Below are 14,517 nucleotides of genomic sequence, written 5' to 3' on the forward strand. Positions count from 1 at the left end.
CTCTTGCCCCCTCCTTTACAGTCTACTGATGACTTGTCTCACTTTGCCCAGGATTCTTTACGGCTATCTTTTATGCTCTCAGAAGCATTACATCCCGCAAGGATGGAATCCAGTCAAACTGACCCTAGAAAGCCCTGGGTGCTCTTGGCTCAAAACCCAATTCACGTCTATTTCAGAAGAGCAGCTGCTCTTCCAGCCTGGGGTTCAGGGTAGGTCAGCAGATGTGCTGTTTTTAAGCATCTAGTATGTTCCAACCATTGAGACTCGTGCCAGAAGTGCAGAGGTAAAGACTTGGAGCACTACTGAAGAGCGTAGAAGATGAACCAAGGAAGAAAAGCCATAAGGCAGCAGGTTGGAGGGAAGCCAGCAGAACGGGCCATAGTTCTGGTTGGAAAGTGGTCAGAAAGATAGAATGGAGAGGAATAGGTAGAAGGGCTGAGTAAACCGGCTTGAACCTGAACAAGAAGTCATCAAGTCTTTAGTAAGGAGCGTATAGTTCATAGATATGGGAACATGTGAACAGCTGTCCAGAATCCTTGACCATGTTTTGGGTGTGTGGAATTACATGGATTGGTAGGGTATAAAGTAGATGGCCGGGGAAGCAACAGAAGAGGGTCCGTACAGCCTTTTACTATCTTATCACACCCTTGGGCCTCCCATTATTTTCCACCATAGAACCCAAGGGAAAGATTCACACTATTGTTTCAAGTCCTCAGGGTAAAGAGATGATGTCTGTGTTACTGGGGTTACAGATATCTCCCCCTGAGTGTCACGAGGAGAGAGGCAGTTGGTGCTGGTTGGATGACAAGATTTCCCCCATTTCCATAGTTAATGCTCCTTTTACAGTCGCCTCATAGGATGGTTGATGGCAAATGAAGAAATCATTCCTTGTCTCCTTTTCAGATTTACCAGGCACAGTGTCTAGAAAGTGGCCATAGAATTACAGACTTCTCCTGGGTGTCTTGGACCGCGTTGGCACCCCCACCTTCTCTCTTTTCCTTTATCCCTTGCTGTCTGGGTAATTTCTCTCTACACAGCACCACTGCTTGGTACGCTCCTCATGTCTGGATCAAGTCTTGTTTCCCGGGCCAGAAACTGAAGTGGCTCATGGTGTATTTTGGTACAGATACTTATCAGAGAGTTCAAGTGCTCTTCCCTGCACTCCAAAACCAGGAGCCAGGAAGAGCGGGGTCTAAAAGTAGACAATGGACACTCTACACTTGAAATCCATCAGCAAGACAAGGAAAAAAAAATGGAGTATTTTTCAACCCCTAGAGATGAAAACAGCGATTGGTAAGTGTGTTGTATTCTCAAGGTAGAAGGACTCTTGATGTTTACCCTTTGCCTTCTAGCTACTGTGCTGGTAGTGACATTTTAGAGTCCGAGACATTTGTCTTTCACACGCATTGTGCCCAGTACAGACTAGAGCACTGATCATGTTGTTCCAGCCATTCTTTCTACACAGAGAAGACAGGGCCCTGATGTTTGACTTGCTCGTGGCAAAAAAAAGGAGCAGTGTGTCCAGGAAGGGTGGCTTATGCCTTTAACCCCAGCACTCAGGAAGCACAGGCAGACCCCTCTCTACAAATTCAAGGCCAGCCTGGTTTACGTAGCAAGTTCCAGGGCTGCTTATCAAGACCCTGTCTCAAAACCAACAATCAAACAAAGAAAGCCTGTGAAGGAACAGTGTAACACCCTCCTCAGGGTCAGAAAGCCCCTGTGCTCACTAGGCAGAAAATTAGTACCAGAGGTTATGCCAGGGCAGAAAGCCCAAGGGAAGAGGCATTACCCAACTCTTTGTTTTCCCGAGTGTAGCATCCATCCCTTGGAACTCCAAGGACACCAGGCTACCATCGGCTTCACAGTACAGGGTGCCGGAAGGACCATAGGATGGAAGGGGACATTGACTTGTAAATTGGGAAAGATAAGTATTTCAAGTTCCTACACTTGTGAAGGTGTCAGTGGCATTTGGGAGCAGGTAAGTCACTATCCTGTCACTTCAGATAGAGATAGGCTGAGACCAGAGAGGTGGTTTCCTAGGGAATGTCAGAGGGCCAGAAAATAGGTCTGTCTTTGGATGTCCGGTGTTGTCTCCTTACTTTCTGTTCTTAGGTTGAATGCGTTGCTTCTGTGGAAATGTCCCTCTCCCCTCAAGCGCTCATTTGAGACCGTTTATTTTAGGCATTTCTTTCTTGAGAATACTGTTTTCCCCTCCCTGTGAGGCTCATTTCTGATATCCTTCTTGGCATTCTCCACACACCAGTAGCATTTCCTCCCGTCACAAACCCTAACTGTTCTGTCACATCATTAGGCATTGAACAGTGACCCAGCAATGTGGCCTGTCTCTGAATCACCGAATACAGAATGTGGCACATGAGGAGAGCAGAGCTAACACGGCAGTCCTAACCTACACAATGTGATTTCTGTAGAGGCTGGAGGGAGGACACCGGATGAGCCCCTAAGGTGAAGGATCACAAAACTGCTGTGTCCTAGACAAAAGGTACAAATGCTTCTCACTCACACATCTAAGATTCGGAGGTGAGAAAGGATAATAGAGCAGAACGTAAGGAGTCTAATGTTTGCTGGGAATTGGATGGTTGGGGTGTATTCAGAACAGTACAGCTAGGGAAGAATCAATGCTTTTAAAATCAATTCTGATGTTTTGCTACCAAGAGTTTTTAATTCGTTTTTTCTTTTGTGTTTTTCCTTATCTTTTAATGGAGACTTTTAAAGACAGCATTTCAGAATCTCATCACTTTGGCTATTTTTATTTTTTTAGTTGGTGGAACTGGAAAGACATGAATCAGCTCCATTTCCAATTTAATTAATTATAGCCAGGAATTAGTAATTCTGTTTCTGACAATCCAATGGCGCCCGGTTTTGGAAAGGCTTTGGACTGTGGTTCAATAGAGAAAGTGTCACAAATTGAAAAAGGCTTCATGAACTCATATTAATATTAACAAGCATACTTAACTTGAAGACAGCAGACTATTTAAACGAATCAACACGGCTTACTGTTATATCCTCCTTTTTCGTATTACAACTTACTTCAGAAATGCAAGCATTTTGTGGAGATCTGAGTTTGCTTAGATTCTTCATTCTCCATAAAAAAGGGAGAATTGGTGTATAAAATGGCCCAGCTTCTACTGCCAATTGTGGAGCTAGGTTATTGAAATGCGAACAAAGCTCCATTCTTGATCACCTTCTAAATGTGGTGGCAAGCCAGGCCTAGATTTTGACTTTCATCCTAGGATTTTCTCTGCCACTTCATTTGTTAGGTTGGCATTGGAAACACTTTTGAATTCTTTGTCCTGTTATTTCACTCACTCCTTACAAAACATTGCAACCAAGGAGCACAGTGGACTCAGCCCAGAGAGCAGAGACACAAGAACTCAAAGGCAGGAAGTCAGCGGGAGCCTGTTTCTTCACAGAATCATGTTCTCATATTTTCGCCCAATTCAGATGTTCAGAGATTTTCCTCGTCATCATGAAGAACCATCAGTCAAGATGTGAGAGTGAGATATGTGGAGATTCAGGGTCCTGATATTTTCTTAAGGCTGAGCTACTCTTTAGGGAAAATTTCTCCAGCTCTGTAATCAGATAATGATGTTGAGTTTCAGGATGAGTAATCAGACATTCCTTCATCATGACCACGTTCATATTGTCTTACAGGTGGAAGAGATAATAATGGCCCCATGTGGGAACCACAGTGATGGGACTACAGAGTTTGTCCTGGCAGGTTTCCCAAATCTTAACAGCACAGGAGTGGAACTGTTTTCTACGTTCTTTCTTATTTACCTGTTGACTCTAACGGGCAACGCGTTGATTGTGGGGGTGGTAGGAGCTGATCATCGTCTGCAGACACCCATGTATTTCTTCCTGGGTAACTTGTCCTGCCTAGAGATTCTGATCACCTCTGTCATCATTCCTAAGATGCTTAGCAATTTCCTCTCAAAACAACACACCATTTCTTTTGCTGCATGTATTGCTCAGTTTTATTTTTACTTCTTTCTTGGGGCCTCTGAGTTCCTCCTGTTGGCTGTCATGTCTGTGGACCGCTACCTGGCCATCTGCCGACCTCTGCACTACCCCTTGCTCATGAGCGGAGCTGTGTGCTTTCGCGTGGCCTTAGTCTGCTGGGTAGGGGGACTCCTCTCCGTGCTTGGCCCCACAGTGACAGTGGCCTTACTTCCTTTCTGCAAACAGGACGCTGTGGTACAGCATTTCTTCTGTGACAGTGGCCCGTTGCTACAACTGGCATGTACCAACACCACGAAACTGGAGGAGACTGACTTTATCCTCGCCTTTCTTGTCATTGTGTCCTCACTCACTATTACCGCTGCATCCTACGGCCAAATTGTCCTGGCCGTCCTGCGCATTCCTTCTGCATCAGGCCGGCAGAAGGCCTTCTCCACCTGTACCTCCCACTTGATGGTGGTAACCCTCTTCTATGGGAGTGCCATTTTTCTCTATGTACGGCCATCACAGAGTGGCTCCGTGGACACTAATTGGTCAGTGACAGTGGTAACAACATTTGTGACTCCTCTGCTGAATCCGTTTATCTATGCCTTGCGCAACGATCGAGTCAAGGAAGCGTTGAAAGACATGCTCAGAAAGGTAGTAGCAGAGATTTCGGACAACTCTTTGCTTCTGGAAAGTCCGAGGAAGAAGACAGAAAGTTGAAAGTAGAGGGACTCAGTCTCAGATTCACACAGCCTCACTGCCAGCTCTTCCTTCATCTGGACCATCTTGAAAGCACCCACAGTGAGCTTCAAAGATACCAACTCTAAATTCCTTTTTCAAGTGAAATGTATTGACTCTGCCTTGTGCCTAGTAATAACAACTCACACTATTTTTAATATCTTATTTTTATTTTAATTGTGTCTAGGTGGGGGGAATGTGGGGTACACACACAAGAGACCAGGAGTTAGACAGATTCTCGGGTAGGCAGACAGGGAGAAGGGCCATGGCTAGGTAACACAGGTGACCAACTTCCAAGATGGCTGCCTTCTTCCTCACCTTCTGGTCTGAGACAAATGCCTGACAGCTTAAAACAAAGTCCTGGAAGGCCTTTTTCCCTCTGCCAATAGGCCCTCAACTGATGGACTGTTACACAACAGTTATGGGCTAATCGACTATTCTATCTTTCTTCAAAGTGATCAGCCCTAAGCTAGGGGAGGGAAACTCTTCAGAGATTTCAGCAACCTGAGCCCTGGAGAAGAGCCTGGGTTTTTTGGGTTCCTGAATGCCTCCTCTGCTTTGCAGAGGGTCTTTTTCTCTGTGTGTCTGCTGTATGCGTGTGTTCTCACCTCCCGATAAACACCTTCCTTCAACCGAATCTATCTGCTCCCGCTTTCATACGTTGAGATTTCTCTGCTGCTACACCTTATAATTCTTTAACTGGCAGAGAAAATGAACCTGATCAAGACCCCTAGATTGTATCACACACGTGAGTACAGGTGCCCACAGAGGCGATCGTGGGTGCTGGGAACCAAACTCAGATTCTCTGGAAGTACTCTTAACCATTGAGCCATTTCTCCAGCCCAACTCATACTATTTGATATATCAAGACCCAGATGATGGTTTCATCTCCCACCCATCATCATAACACCTGCAGTGTTTGCACATGTGTGCATTTGTCTGGGATTGGGATCTGTTAAAATATCCCGAAGTCGACCTTTAGGAATATCTGTGTACATCCTCTATTCAAAAGTAAAGACTGACTACACTTCCAATAAAGGTTTCCAAATATTTATGCAAAGCAATAATACTAGAAAAATATCAGAAGGAGGCCTGAGGGTGTAGCTTAATTGGTAGAGGGCTTGCCTAGCATGAATGAAGTTCTGGGTTTGAGCTCGATCGTTTTGTAAACTAAATGTGGTAATGTGTGTCTGTAATCCCGATACTTGGAAGGGATCAGAAGTTCAAGGTTATTTTCACCTACATAGAGTTTGAGGCCAGCCTGGGATACATGAGACCCCATGGATGACGACGACGACGACGACGACGACGACGACGACGACGACGATGATGACGATGACGATGACGATGACGATGATGATGATGATGATGGCGGCAGGGAAGACGACTCATTGGGTTAAAGCACTTGCTCTGCATCCACGGCTATCTGAGTTCAAATCCCTAGGACCTGTGTAAAAAGCCAGTATGCCTGTGAGTAGCTGCAGCTCCAGCCTTGGGAGGGAGGAGAGATGGATTCCAAGAGTTCACTGGCCAGCCAGCCTAGTGACAGTGGTGAACTTCCAATTCAGTGAGAGACCCTGTCTCGGGGTAACAAGGAGGAGAGCGTTTGAAGATACTCAACATCCTGCTTTGCTTCTGCATGGGGATGCATGTACCATATAAACACATACACACACACACACACACACACACACACACACACACACATATCCACATGCTGTACACATCCTCCCCATACACACAATTAAACAGGCATAAAAATAAACTCATGTGAGATCCTTCTGTCTTCATCCTCCTTTGTCAGCTTTTGTTTCTTTTTTTGTTTATTTTTTTTTGTTTGTTGGTTTTTTGGTTTTTGCGAGACAGGGCTTCTCTGTGTAGCTTTGGAGCCTGTCCTGGATCTTGCTCTGTAGCCCAGGCTGGCCTTGAACTCACAGAGATCCACCTGCCTCTGCCTTCTGAGTGCTGGGATTAAAGGCGTGTGTCACCACTGCCCGGCTAGTCAGCTTTTCTTATTTCCAGCTGTTTTCTTTTGGTCTGTTCTTCTTGTTTTTGTGTGTATGTGTATTTATATATGCATGATTATGATTTGCATGTGTGTGTGATGTGTACACACTGTGAGTGCAGGTGTATACATGCCATGGCACATATATGGAGGTCAGAAGACAACTTTGGCATTGGTCCTTGCCTTCTGGGCAATGTGCACACTCGTAGGCTAAGCTTCAAGGGACGCTCTCACCCCCACCTCCTACCTCTCACCTCCCCACAGGGGCACAGGAATTACAGATGTATGCTGCTGTACCCTACTTCTCAGATTTGTTTGTTTTTAAGACAGGGTTTCTCTGTGTAGCCCTGGCTGTCCTAGAACTCACTCTGTAAGACAGGCTGGTCTTGAACTCACAGACAGGCACCTTCGTCTGCTTCCTGGGTGCTGGGATTAAAGGCGTGCACCACCACCACCACCCGGCTCTGTACCCTGCTTTTGTTCAAGTTCTTAGGATCCAAAGCCATGATCTCACACCTGCCCGGCAAGTGCTTCCCCACTAAGAATCTCTCCAACCCCTGCTTTTCTCCTCCGTGTGTTGTTAAATAATGGTGCCTCAAGGGCTTTTTTCTTCTGACTTTCTGCTCCCTTTAGGTATTTTCATTTACATCCCAGATTTAATAACTGCACATTGGTGACTGAGATATTTTTATCTCTAGGCCCGATCTCTCACCACCAGACTCACAGGTTCATTGTCGAGCTAACTCCGTGGAGGTATCTCCCACTCAACACGCTCAAGACTCAACCTGCCATTTCCTCAGCCCTTTTCTCTAACCTTTAATTTCTTTCTACCTCAGTACACGACCTGACTGCTTCATTAATGCATTCAATCTCCCGCCAAGACTTGTCCTCACTGCCTGGTCAGCCCTAAATCTATCCAGTTCTCTTCAGTTCTACAGCAACCTAGGTGATACTTGCTTTCTTTCTTCTCTCTCTCTCTTTCCCTCCCTCCCTCCCTCCCTCCCTCCCTCCCTCCCTCCCTCCCTCCTTCTCTCTCTCTATTTGTTTGTTTTGTTTTTTGAGATAGAATCTCTTTGTGTAGCCTTGGCTGTCCTGGAACTCGCTATGTAGACCAAGCTGGCCTCAAACTCAGAGATCCGTCTGCTTCTGCTTCCCAAGTGCTGGGATTAAAGGTGTGCGCCACCACTGCCTGGCCTCTAAGTGATCCTTTCAAATGCATCACCTACTCTAACACAGGCCACTTAAATGTCTTCCCCTCCTTTAAGATAAACTTACAAACCTGCTTACACTTACAAACAAGTTCTCTCCCAACACACTTTTCTCCACAGCGTCCTTATGTTCCATGTTTCTTGTAAATTAGCCTCCATGTAATTGTTTTCTCCTATCAGTGTGGAATTTGTATTTATTCCTCCTTAACCATAGGTTCACGTGTTCCTCCAATCATTATGTCCTCTGTAAGTTTTCCATATTGTACACTTCAGTATAGGACAGATTTCTGTTAAAATAAAATTTCTTGGGCTGTTGAATGTGGTGGCTCACATCTTTAATCTTGGTACTCAGAAGGCAGAGGTGGATCTCTGTAAGTTCAAGGCCACCTTGGTCTACATAGTGAGTTCCAGGCCAGCCATGGATACACAGTGAGACCCTGTCTCAAAATATAATAAATAAAATAAATTCATGAACTGTGTATTTTTCCAGAAACAGGCCTTTCTGTTTTAAAATCACTGCATTTTCATGCTGGAGAGTTGGCTCAGTGGTTAAGAGCACTGGTCACTCTCTTAAAGGACTGAAGTTCGGTTCTCAGCTCCCACATTAGGTAGATCCAATGACCTCTGCAGCATCTGGACTCACATTCACATACCTATACACACACATATACACATTATCTGCACTCATATTCACATACCTACACACACACACAAACACACACATATACACATCATCTGCACTCATTGTCACATACCTAAACACACATATATACATTATCTGCACTCACATTCATATACCTAAACACACACACACACACACGCACACATATGTACATTATCTGCACTCACATTCACATACCTACACACACACACACACACACACACACAAACACACACATACACATCATCTGCACTCATAGTCACATACCCAAATACACACATATACATATCATTTGCACTCTCAGTCACGTACCTAAAACACACACACAAACACACATAATTTAAAATAAAAATAAGTCTTAGAAAAAGACAAAATTATCACACTTTCTATATTCTTTTTTGTTTCTTTGTTTTTGTCTGTTTGTTTGTTTTGCTTTTCGAGACAGAGTTTCTCTGTGTAGCCCTGGCTGTCCTGGAACTTGTTCTATAAAGCAGGCTGGCCTTGAACTCTTGATCTGACTGCCTCTGCCTCCCAAGAGCTGGAATTAAAGGTGTGGGGCACCACTGCCTGGCTACATTTTCTACAGTCTTGCCATCTCAATTCAAAATTCCACGGGGTCAGGTCCTCCAAAAGAGCAGCAAATGCTGTCGACTGCTGAGCCATCTCCTCACCCTGTTCCAGATCTTAAAGAGCATTTTAGAGCTGGGTGTATGGGTGCATAGCTGTAATCTCTGCATGTAAGAGGCAGAGCTAGGAGGACTTTGAGTTTGAGGCCAGCCTGGGCCAGTCTGAGTTGAGGCCAGCCCTCTTGCAGAGGACCTGCCCTGAGTTCACCTCCCAGCTCACAACTGCCTGTAACTCCAGCTCCAGGGGATCCCACACCCTCTTCTGGCCTCCAAGAGTACTTCACATATAGAGCATAGTCTCATGTAGACATACACACACATACATAACTTCATTTTAAAGATTTAGAACAAATAAGAACTCCTCTCTGAAGATTTCTTTCCATCAAAATCAGAATTAATTTAATTTTTTACATTCCACATTCTTTTCATAAACAAATAATGATTGAGCACATTGATGAGATGAGACCGTCTTTCCACTTTTGTGGAATTTAGAATTGAGAAGGTAAGGATATAGAGATCTACAGCCTTGTCCTGCCTCCTCTTCTCTCTCTGCTTCCTGTGTGTGGATGAAACGGGATCAGCCTGTTTCCTGAATGACTTTGTGCTCCTCTGGCCATTACGCTGTCACACCTAGCAAAAACCAAACAAATAAACAAGCAAAATATCACATCTCAATGTGTTTGGTAAAAGAAAGTTCTTTACAGTATCTCATGTGCCGTATACTGTAAAGGTGATTTCTGGTCTTCATCGCTTTCTGCATTAGTGACGGCAGTTGTGTCCTGGCTGCCCTGCTTCCATGCTCTACACGCCTGTCCTGTCTCTACACTGGCATTAGAATTTACTTGAAACGCGTACATGTGAGCAGGGTCATGGTCATCATTTCTGGATTCAACGGCCTTTGTAATTGGACCTGATACCCATGTTCCTTCTGTAATTTATCCAAGTCAGACAGCTTATATATGGAAGATACACTGAAGTATAAAAATAGGTATGTTGAGGGCTGAAGAGAACATTCAGAGATGAAGAGCACTCGCTACTCTTGCAGAAGATATGAGTTGGGTTCTCAGCACCCATGTCAGGTAGCTGGTGACCACCTGTGACTCCAGCCTCCAGGCATCCAACACTCTCCTTTGGCCTCCACAGCCACCCACATACATGTGACACACACACACACACACACACACACACACACACACACACACACACGGGCTGTAGAGATTACTCAGTGATTGAGCGTGCATACTACTCTTCCAGAGGACCTGAGTTCGATTCCTAGCACAACCTCTGTGACTCCAGTTCTTCGGGCCTCCTTGGGCACCTGTACAAACGTGGTACTCATTAGAGAGAGGCAGACATTCATATAAAACAAAGTAAATAAATCTTAACTCACACACAAATAAAAATAAAATCTCAAAACGAAAAACAAAGCAAAAAGAAACAAAAAAAGTCTAGCAAGCCTTTGGACTTACCCACTTGTTTAAGTGCTCTTTGCTGGTTGGCTGGCTGGCTGGCTAGCTTGCTTCTTTATTTGTTTCCAGTCCTGGGGATCACATAAGGCCAGAACTCCCCATAACCTTCCCAAACAGCACTACCAACTCCAGACAAGTGTTCAAATACATTAGCCTGTCTTTTTCAAACCACAGCAGCATGCAAACTTTTCAGAGACCCTCACCCTAAATGTAAACAGCACAAGATGAGCCCAGATGAAGGCTTCTTAAACACAGGAGCACATGGAAAGCACTTCATCAAGTTAATGTGAGGCTCTGTTAGATTGTCGCTGTGGATGGGTCTCTCTGGAACCGAGAGACATGCCTCTGGGAGGGTCTGGGAGGCATTCCCAGGAAAGATTATATGAAGGGAGAAGACTCTCTTCCAGATGGACAGCACCCTTGGGAGGAGGGGCTCCAGATGTAGAGAGGTCTGAGGAAAAGAGAGATCTGCTCGCCCGCCTTCATTGCCTCCTTGTTGGTGAGGGTGACCAGTTCTGCAGCTGCCACCCCTCCTCTCAGATGTTAAACCCAGCGTCCCCATGGTCCAACAAGGATAGAAAACCAGCAACCAGCTGGGAATCTTCCAGGCCTTTAGCACCAAATTAGGTCTGCTGGCATCTGCTACCAAGTTCTTAGCTCCTCCAGCATGTAAACAGTTGTTGTTGGATTTAGACAGGATGTGTAGACAGGAAGAATTTGAATGCATTTCTCCTCATCCCCACTTTTCCCTATAATAGATTTATGAAACATTTTAGTATCAGACAAAACAAAAAACAAAATCTAAAGGATCTTGGTAAACTTTCTCAGACATTCCTGGCAGTTCCTGGTCTGTAAGGATGAGCTATTGGTTCTGGGTCTTGGATAACTGTTGATGCTTGCTTAGCTAGATTCAAAGTAATGCTCATCTGTGGCTTTGGGAAGCTGGTTCCGTCCGCTTCCACAATCGGCTTTAAAAAACTGTCAGGGGCCAGGACGGTGCCTGCCTGTGATCTCAGCACTCGGGAGCCAAAGCTGTATCTTAAGACCCTGTCTCAAACAAAATAACAATAAAACAAAACCTGTCTTGGGGCTGGAGAGACATCCCTGTGTTAAGAGAATGTTTTGCCCTTCCAGAGGACCCTGGCTTGTTTCCCAGCATCCACATGGTGGCTTTTAACCATGTGTAAGGACAATTCCAGGAGCTCCAACACACTCCAGCACCCTCTTGTGTCCTCCAAGAGTACTGCATGCACGTGCAGTCAAAACACCCATACACCTAAGATAAAATAAACATTAGAAAACCAAAACTAAACCATCTGGCTTCATGGATAGAGAGACCAAGTTTACTACCCGATAATGAGACCACTTAAGATCATTCCTCTGCCTCTTGACTGTGAGAGAAGAATGGCTGTGGGACAAGTGGAAACTAATTCTCCCATGCCCTCCTAGGTGCAGGTTTCTCTATTGTGCAAAAAGTACTATGGTGAGGCTGTCTAGATCTCAGCATCCACAGTGCTACCTCGGAAGATCCTTACCACACTGCTGGTTGACTTTTTCCCTTGATATTTCTCTTTGTCCCTTTCTTTCTTTCTTTCTTTCTTTCTTTCTTTCTTTTCTTGGTTTCTTTGTTTCTTTCTTTCTTTTTTTCTTTTTTTTGTGAGAGAGGAAAAATAAGAAAAATACCCTGTGGTGGTCTGAAAGAAAATGGCCCCCATAGCAAGCGGCACTATTAGGAGATATGGCCTTGTTGGAGGAAGTGTGTCACTGTGGGAGTGGGCTTTGAGGTCTCCTATGCTCAAGCTATGTCCAGCGTGGCACACAGTTCACTTCCTGTTGCCTGCGGATCAAGATGTGGAACTCTCAGCTCTTTCTCCAGCACTACATCTATTTGCCTGCATGCCGCCATATTCTTGCTATGACGATAATGGATGGAACCTCTGAAACTATAATCCAGCCCCAGTTAAATGTTTTCCTTTGTAAGAGTTGCCGTGGTCATGGTGTCTCTTCACAGCAATAGAAACACTGACTAAACACAATCCAACCAGACTGGTCTGTGAGCAAGCTTGTGGTGCATTTTCTTGTTTGATGATGGATGTGGGAAGGCCCAGCTCATGATGAGTGGTACAGGGAGCTGCCTAGAGACGACCGCTCAGACAAAGATTGTAGCCAATTGGAAGTCTTTATTCCAGCCTGCTGGGACTGTACACAGGAATTCAGGACTTAAGTGTAGCCCTGAGTGTCCAGAGCACAGGATTGTTGAAAGCAAACACCATGTCCTGGCATCTCACTCAGCAGCTGCAGGGGGTTGGGGGGTGCTTCGCAGAATGAGCAGTTTAACAGAAGCAACTTGACCCCGGGTTCCTAGAACGGAGCTGGGTAATTTTCCGTGGGATTCTCCATCAAGGAGATCAAATTTAGACAAGCCTGAAATGGCCTCCACAAGACTACAAGATGGAGGAACCCCTGCACTGTCTTGCCTCATTACAGTACCACCCCCGGGCAGGTGGCCCTGGGTGTGTAAGAAAGCAAATGCAGCAAGTCACGGGGAGCAAGCCAGGGAGCATCACTCCTCCACGGTCTCTACGTCACCTCCAGTCTCAGGTTCCTGCCTTGAGTTCCTTCCCTTCCCTGGATGATGGAATAGAAACTATAAGATGAAATAAAGGCTTTCCTCCCCAGGTTGCTTTTGGTCATGGTGTTTTATGATGGTGGTTTGAATGAGAATGGCCCACACAGGCTCATGTGTTTGAGTGGTTGGTCCCCAGTTGGTGAACTGTTTAGGAAGGATTAGGAGGTGTGGCCTTGTTGGAGGAGGTGTGTCATCGGGAGTGGGCTTTGAGGTTTCAGAAGTCCCTTCCAGGCCCAGTCTTGAGCCTGCTCTCCGCTTGTAACATTCATATCCAATGTGAGCTCAGTACTCCAGCTCCATGCCTGCCTGCTGCCATGCTCCTCACCATGGACTAAACACTCTGAAACTGTAAGCAAGCCCCCAGTTAAACGCTTCCTTCTTTAAGTTGCCTTGGTCACGGTGTGTCTTCAAGCAATAGAACAAAAAGACACTTATCATAGATACAAGAACCCTAACTAAGACACAAGCTCCTCGGGCAGCCAGACCCTAAGCTAATTAGGCCCCAGGTGGCACATCCTATGTGATGGATACCAGTTTGACTAAGCATTCTGGGCATCCCAACTTCCTCCATATCTTCTAAGTCACATATTGACAAAACGTCTTCCTCACAGCGTAGGACCCCTTCTCTCTCCTGAAGGCTGAAATGGCAGCCTTTGCTCTTTTCGGTGGTCTGAGGCCTTTTCCTTTGGAGCTCACCATTCTGTCTGGCATCAAATAAAGCTTGGGACAGTCTGCCTGGTGTTTCTCTTGAGCCCGAGACTTTACAACAACCCGCTTCAGGAAATAAACCCATTATCCACCGTGACCAGCCAAGGAAACCACGCATCAACCCCTCAAAAGTCAGAGCCAGTCTGGTAGGAGGGGAAACGTTGATCACACACCAAAATGTCAGCCCTAGAGGATGGGGACTTGACTAACGACCAACGGCCTCTCCAGTTCCAAGTGATGCCCGACTAAGGAAAGGCAAAAATTACAATCTTAAACACTTAGGGTGCCTTCATCAGTATAGCTCCTTCAGCTTCGTGTGCCAATAGTCACAGCAGACCCCAAGTCTCGTTCTTAGACGTCTGCTAACCAGCTTCCACACCCTCGCCTGCAACTACGCCTACCAATGATGGAGGCCGGGCAGCCCGCTGTCTTGCTGGACCACATTCTGAATGTTTTTTGTGTCTCCCTGTTTAGAGGCTCTTTGCTTATTTCCGTTACTAGGATTAAAGT

General features: G+C 45.6%; 1 protein-coding gene across 1 annotated transcript; it reads left to right on the forward strand.

The window, feature by feature from the left end:
• The first annotated feature begins 1,761 nt into the window (after window positions 1–1,761).
• Window positions 1,762–4,859, forward strand: LOC131920051 (olfactory receptor 6S1). The gene is made up of 2 exons (XM_059274469.1): window positions 1,762–2,500; window positions 3,673–4,859. Exon 2 carries the CDS (start codon window positions 3,688–3,690, stop codon window positions 4,681–4,683), a length of 996 nt encoding a protein of 331 aa, XP_059130452.1. The 5' UTR covers window positions 1,762–2,500; window positions 3,673–3,687; the 3' UTR covers window positions 4,684–4,859.
• The last annotated feature ends 9,658 nt before the right edge of the window (window positions 4,860–14,517 follow it).

This window comes from Peromyscus eremicus, chromosome 9 (assembly GCF_949786415.1).
Source record: "Peromyscus eremicus chromosome 9, PerEre_H2_v1, whole genome shotgun sequence".
Lineage (NCBI taxonomy): Eukaryota > Metazoa > Chordata > Mammalia > Rodentia > Cricetidae > Peromyscus > Peromyscus eremicus.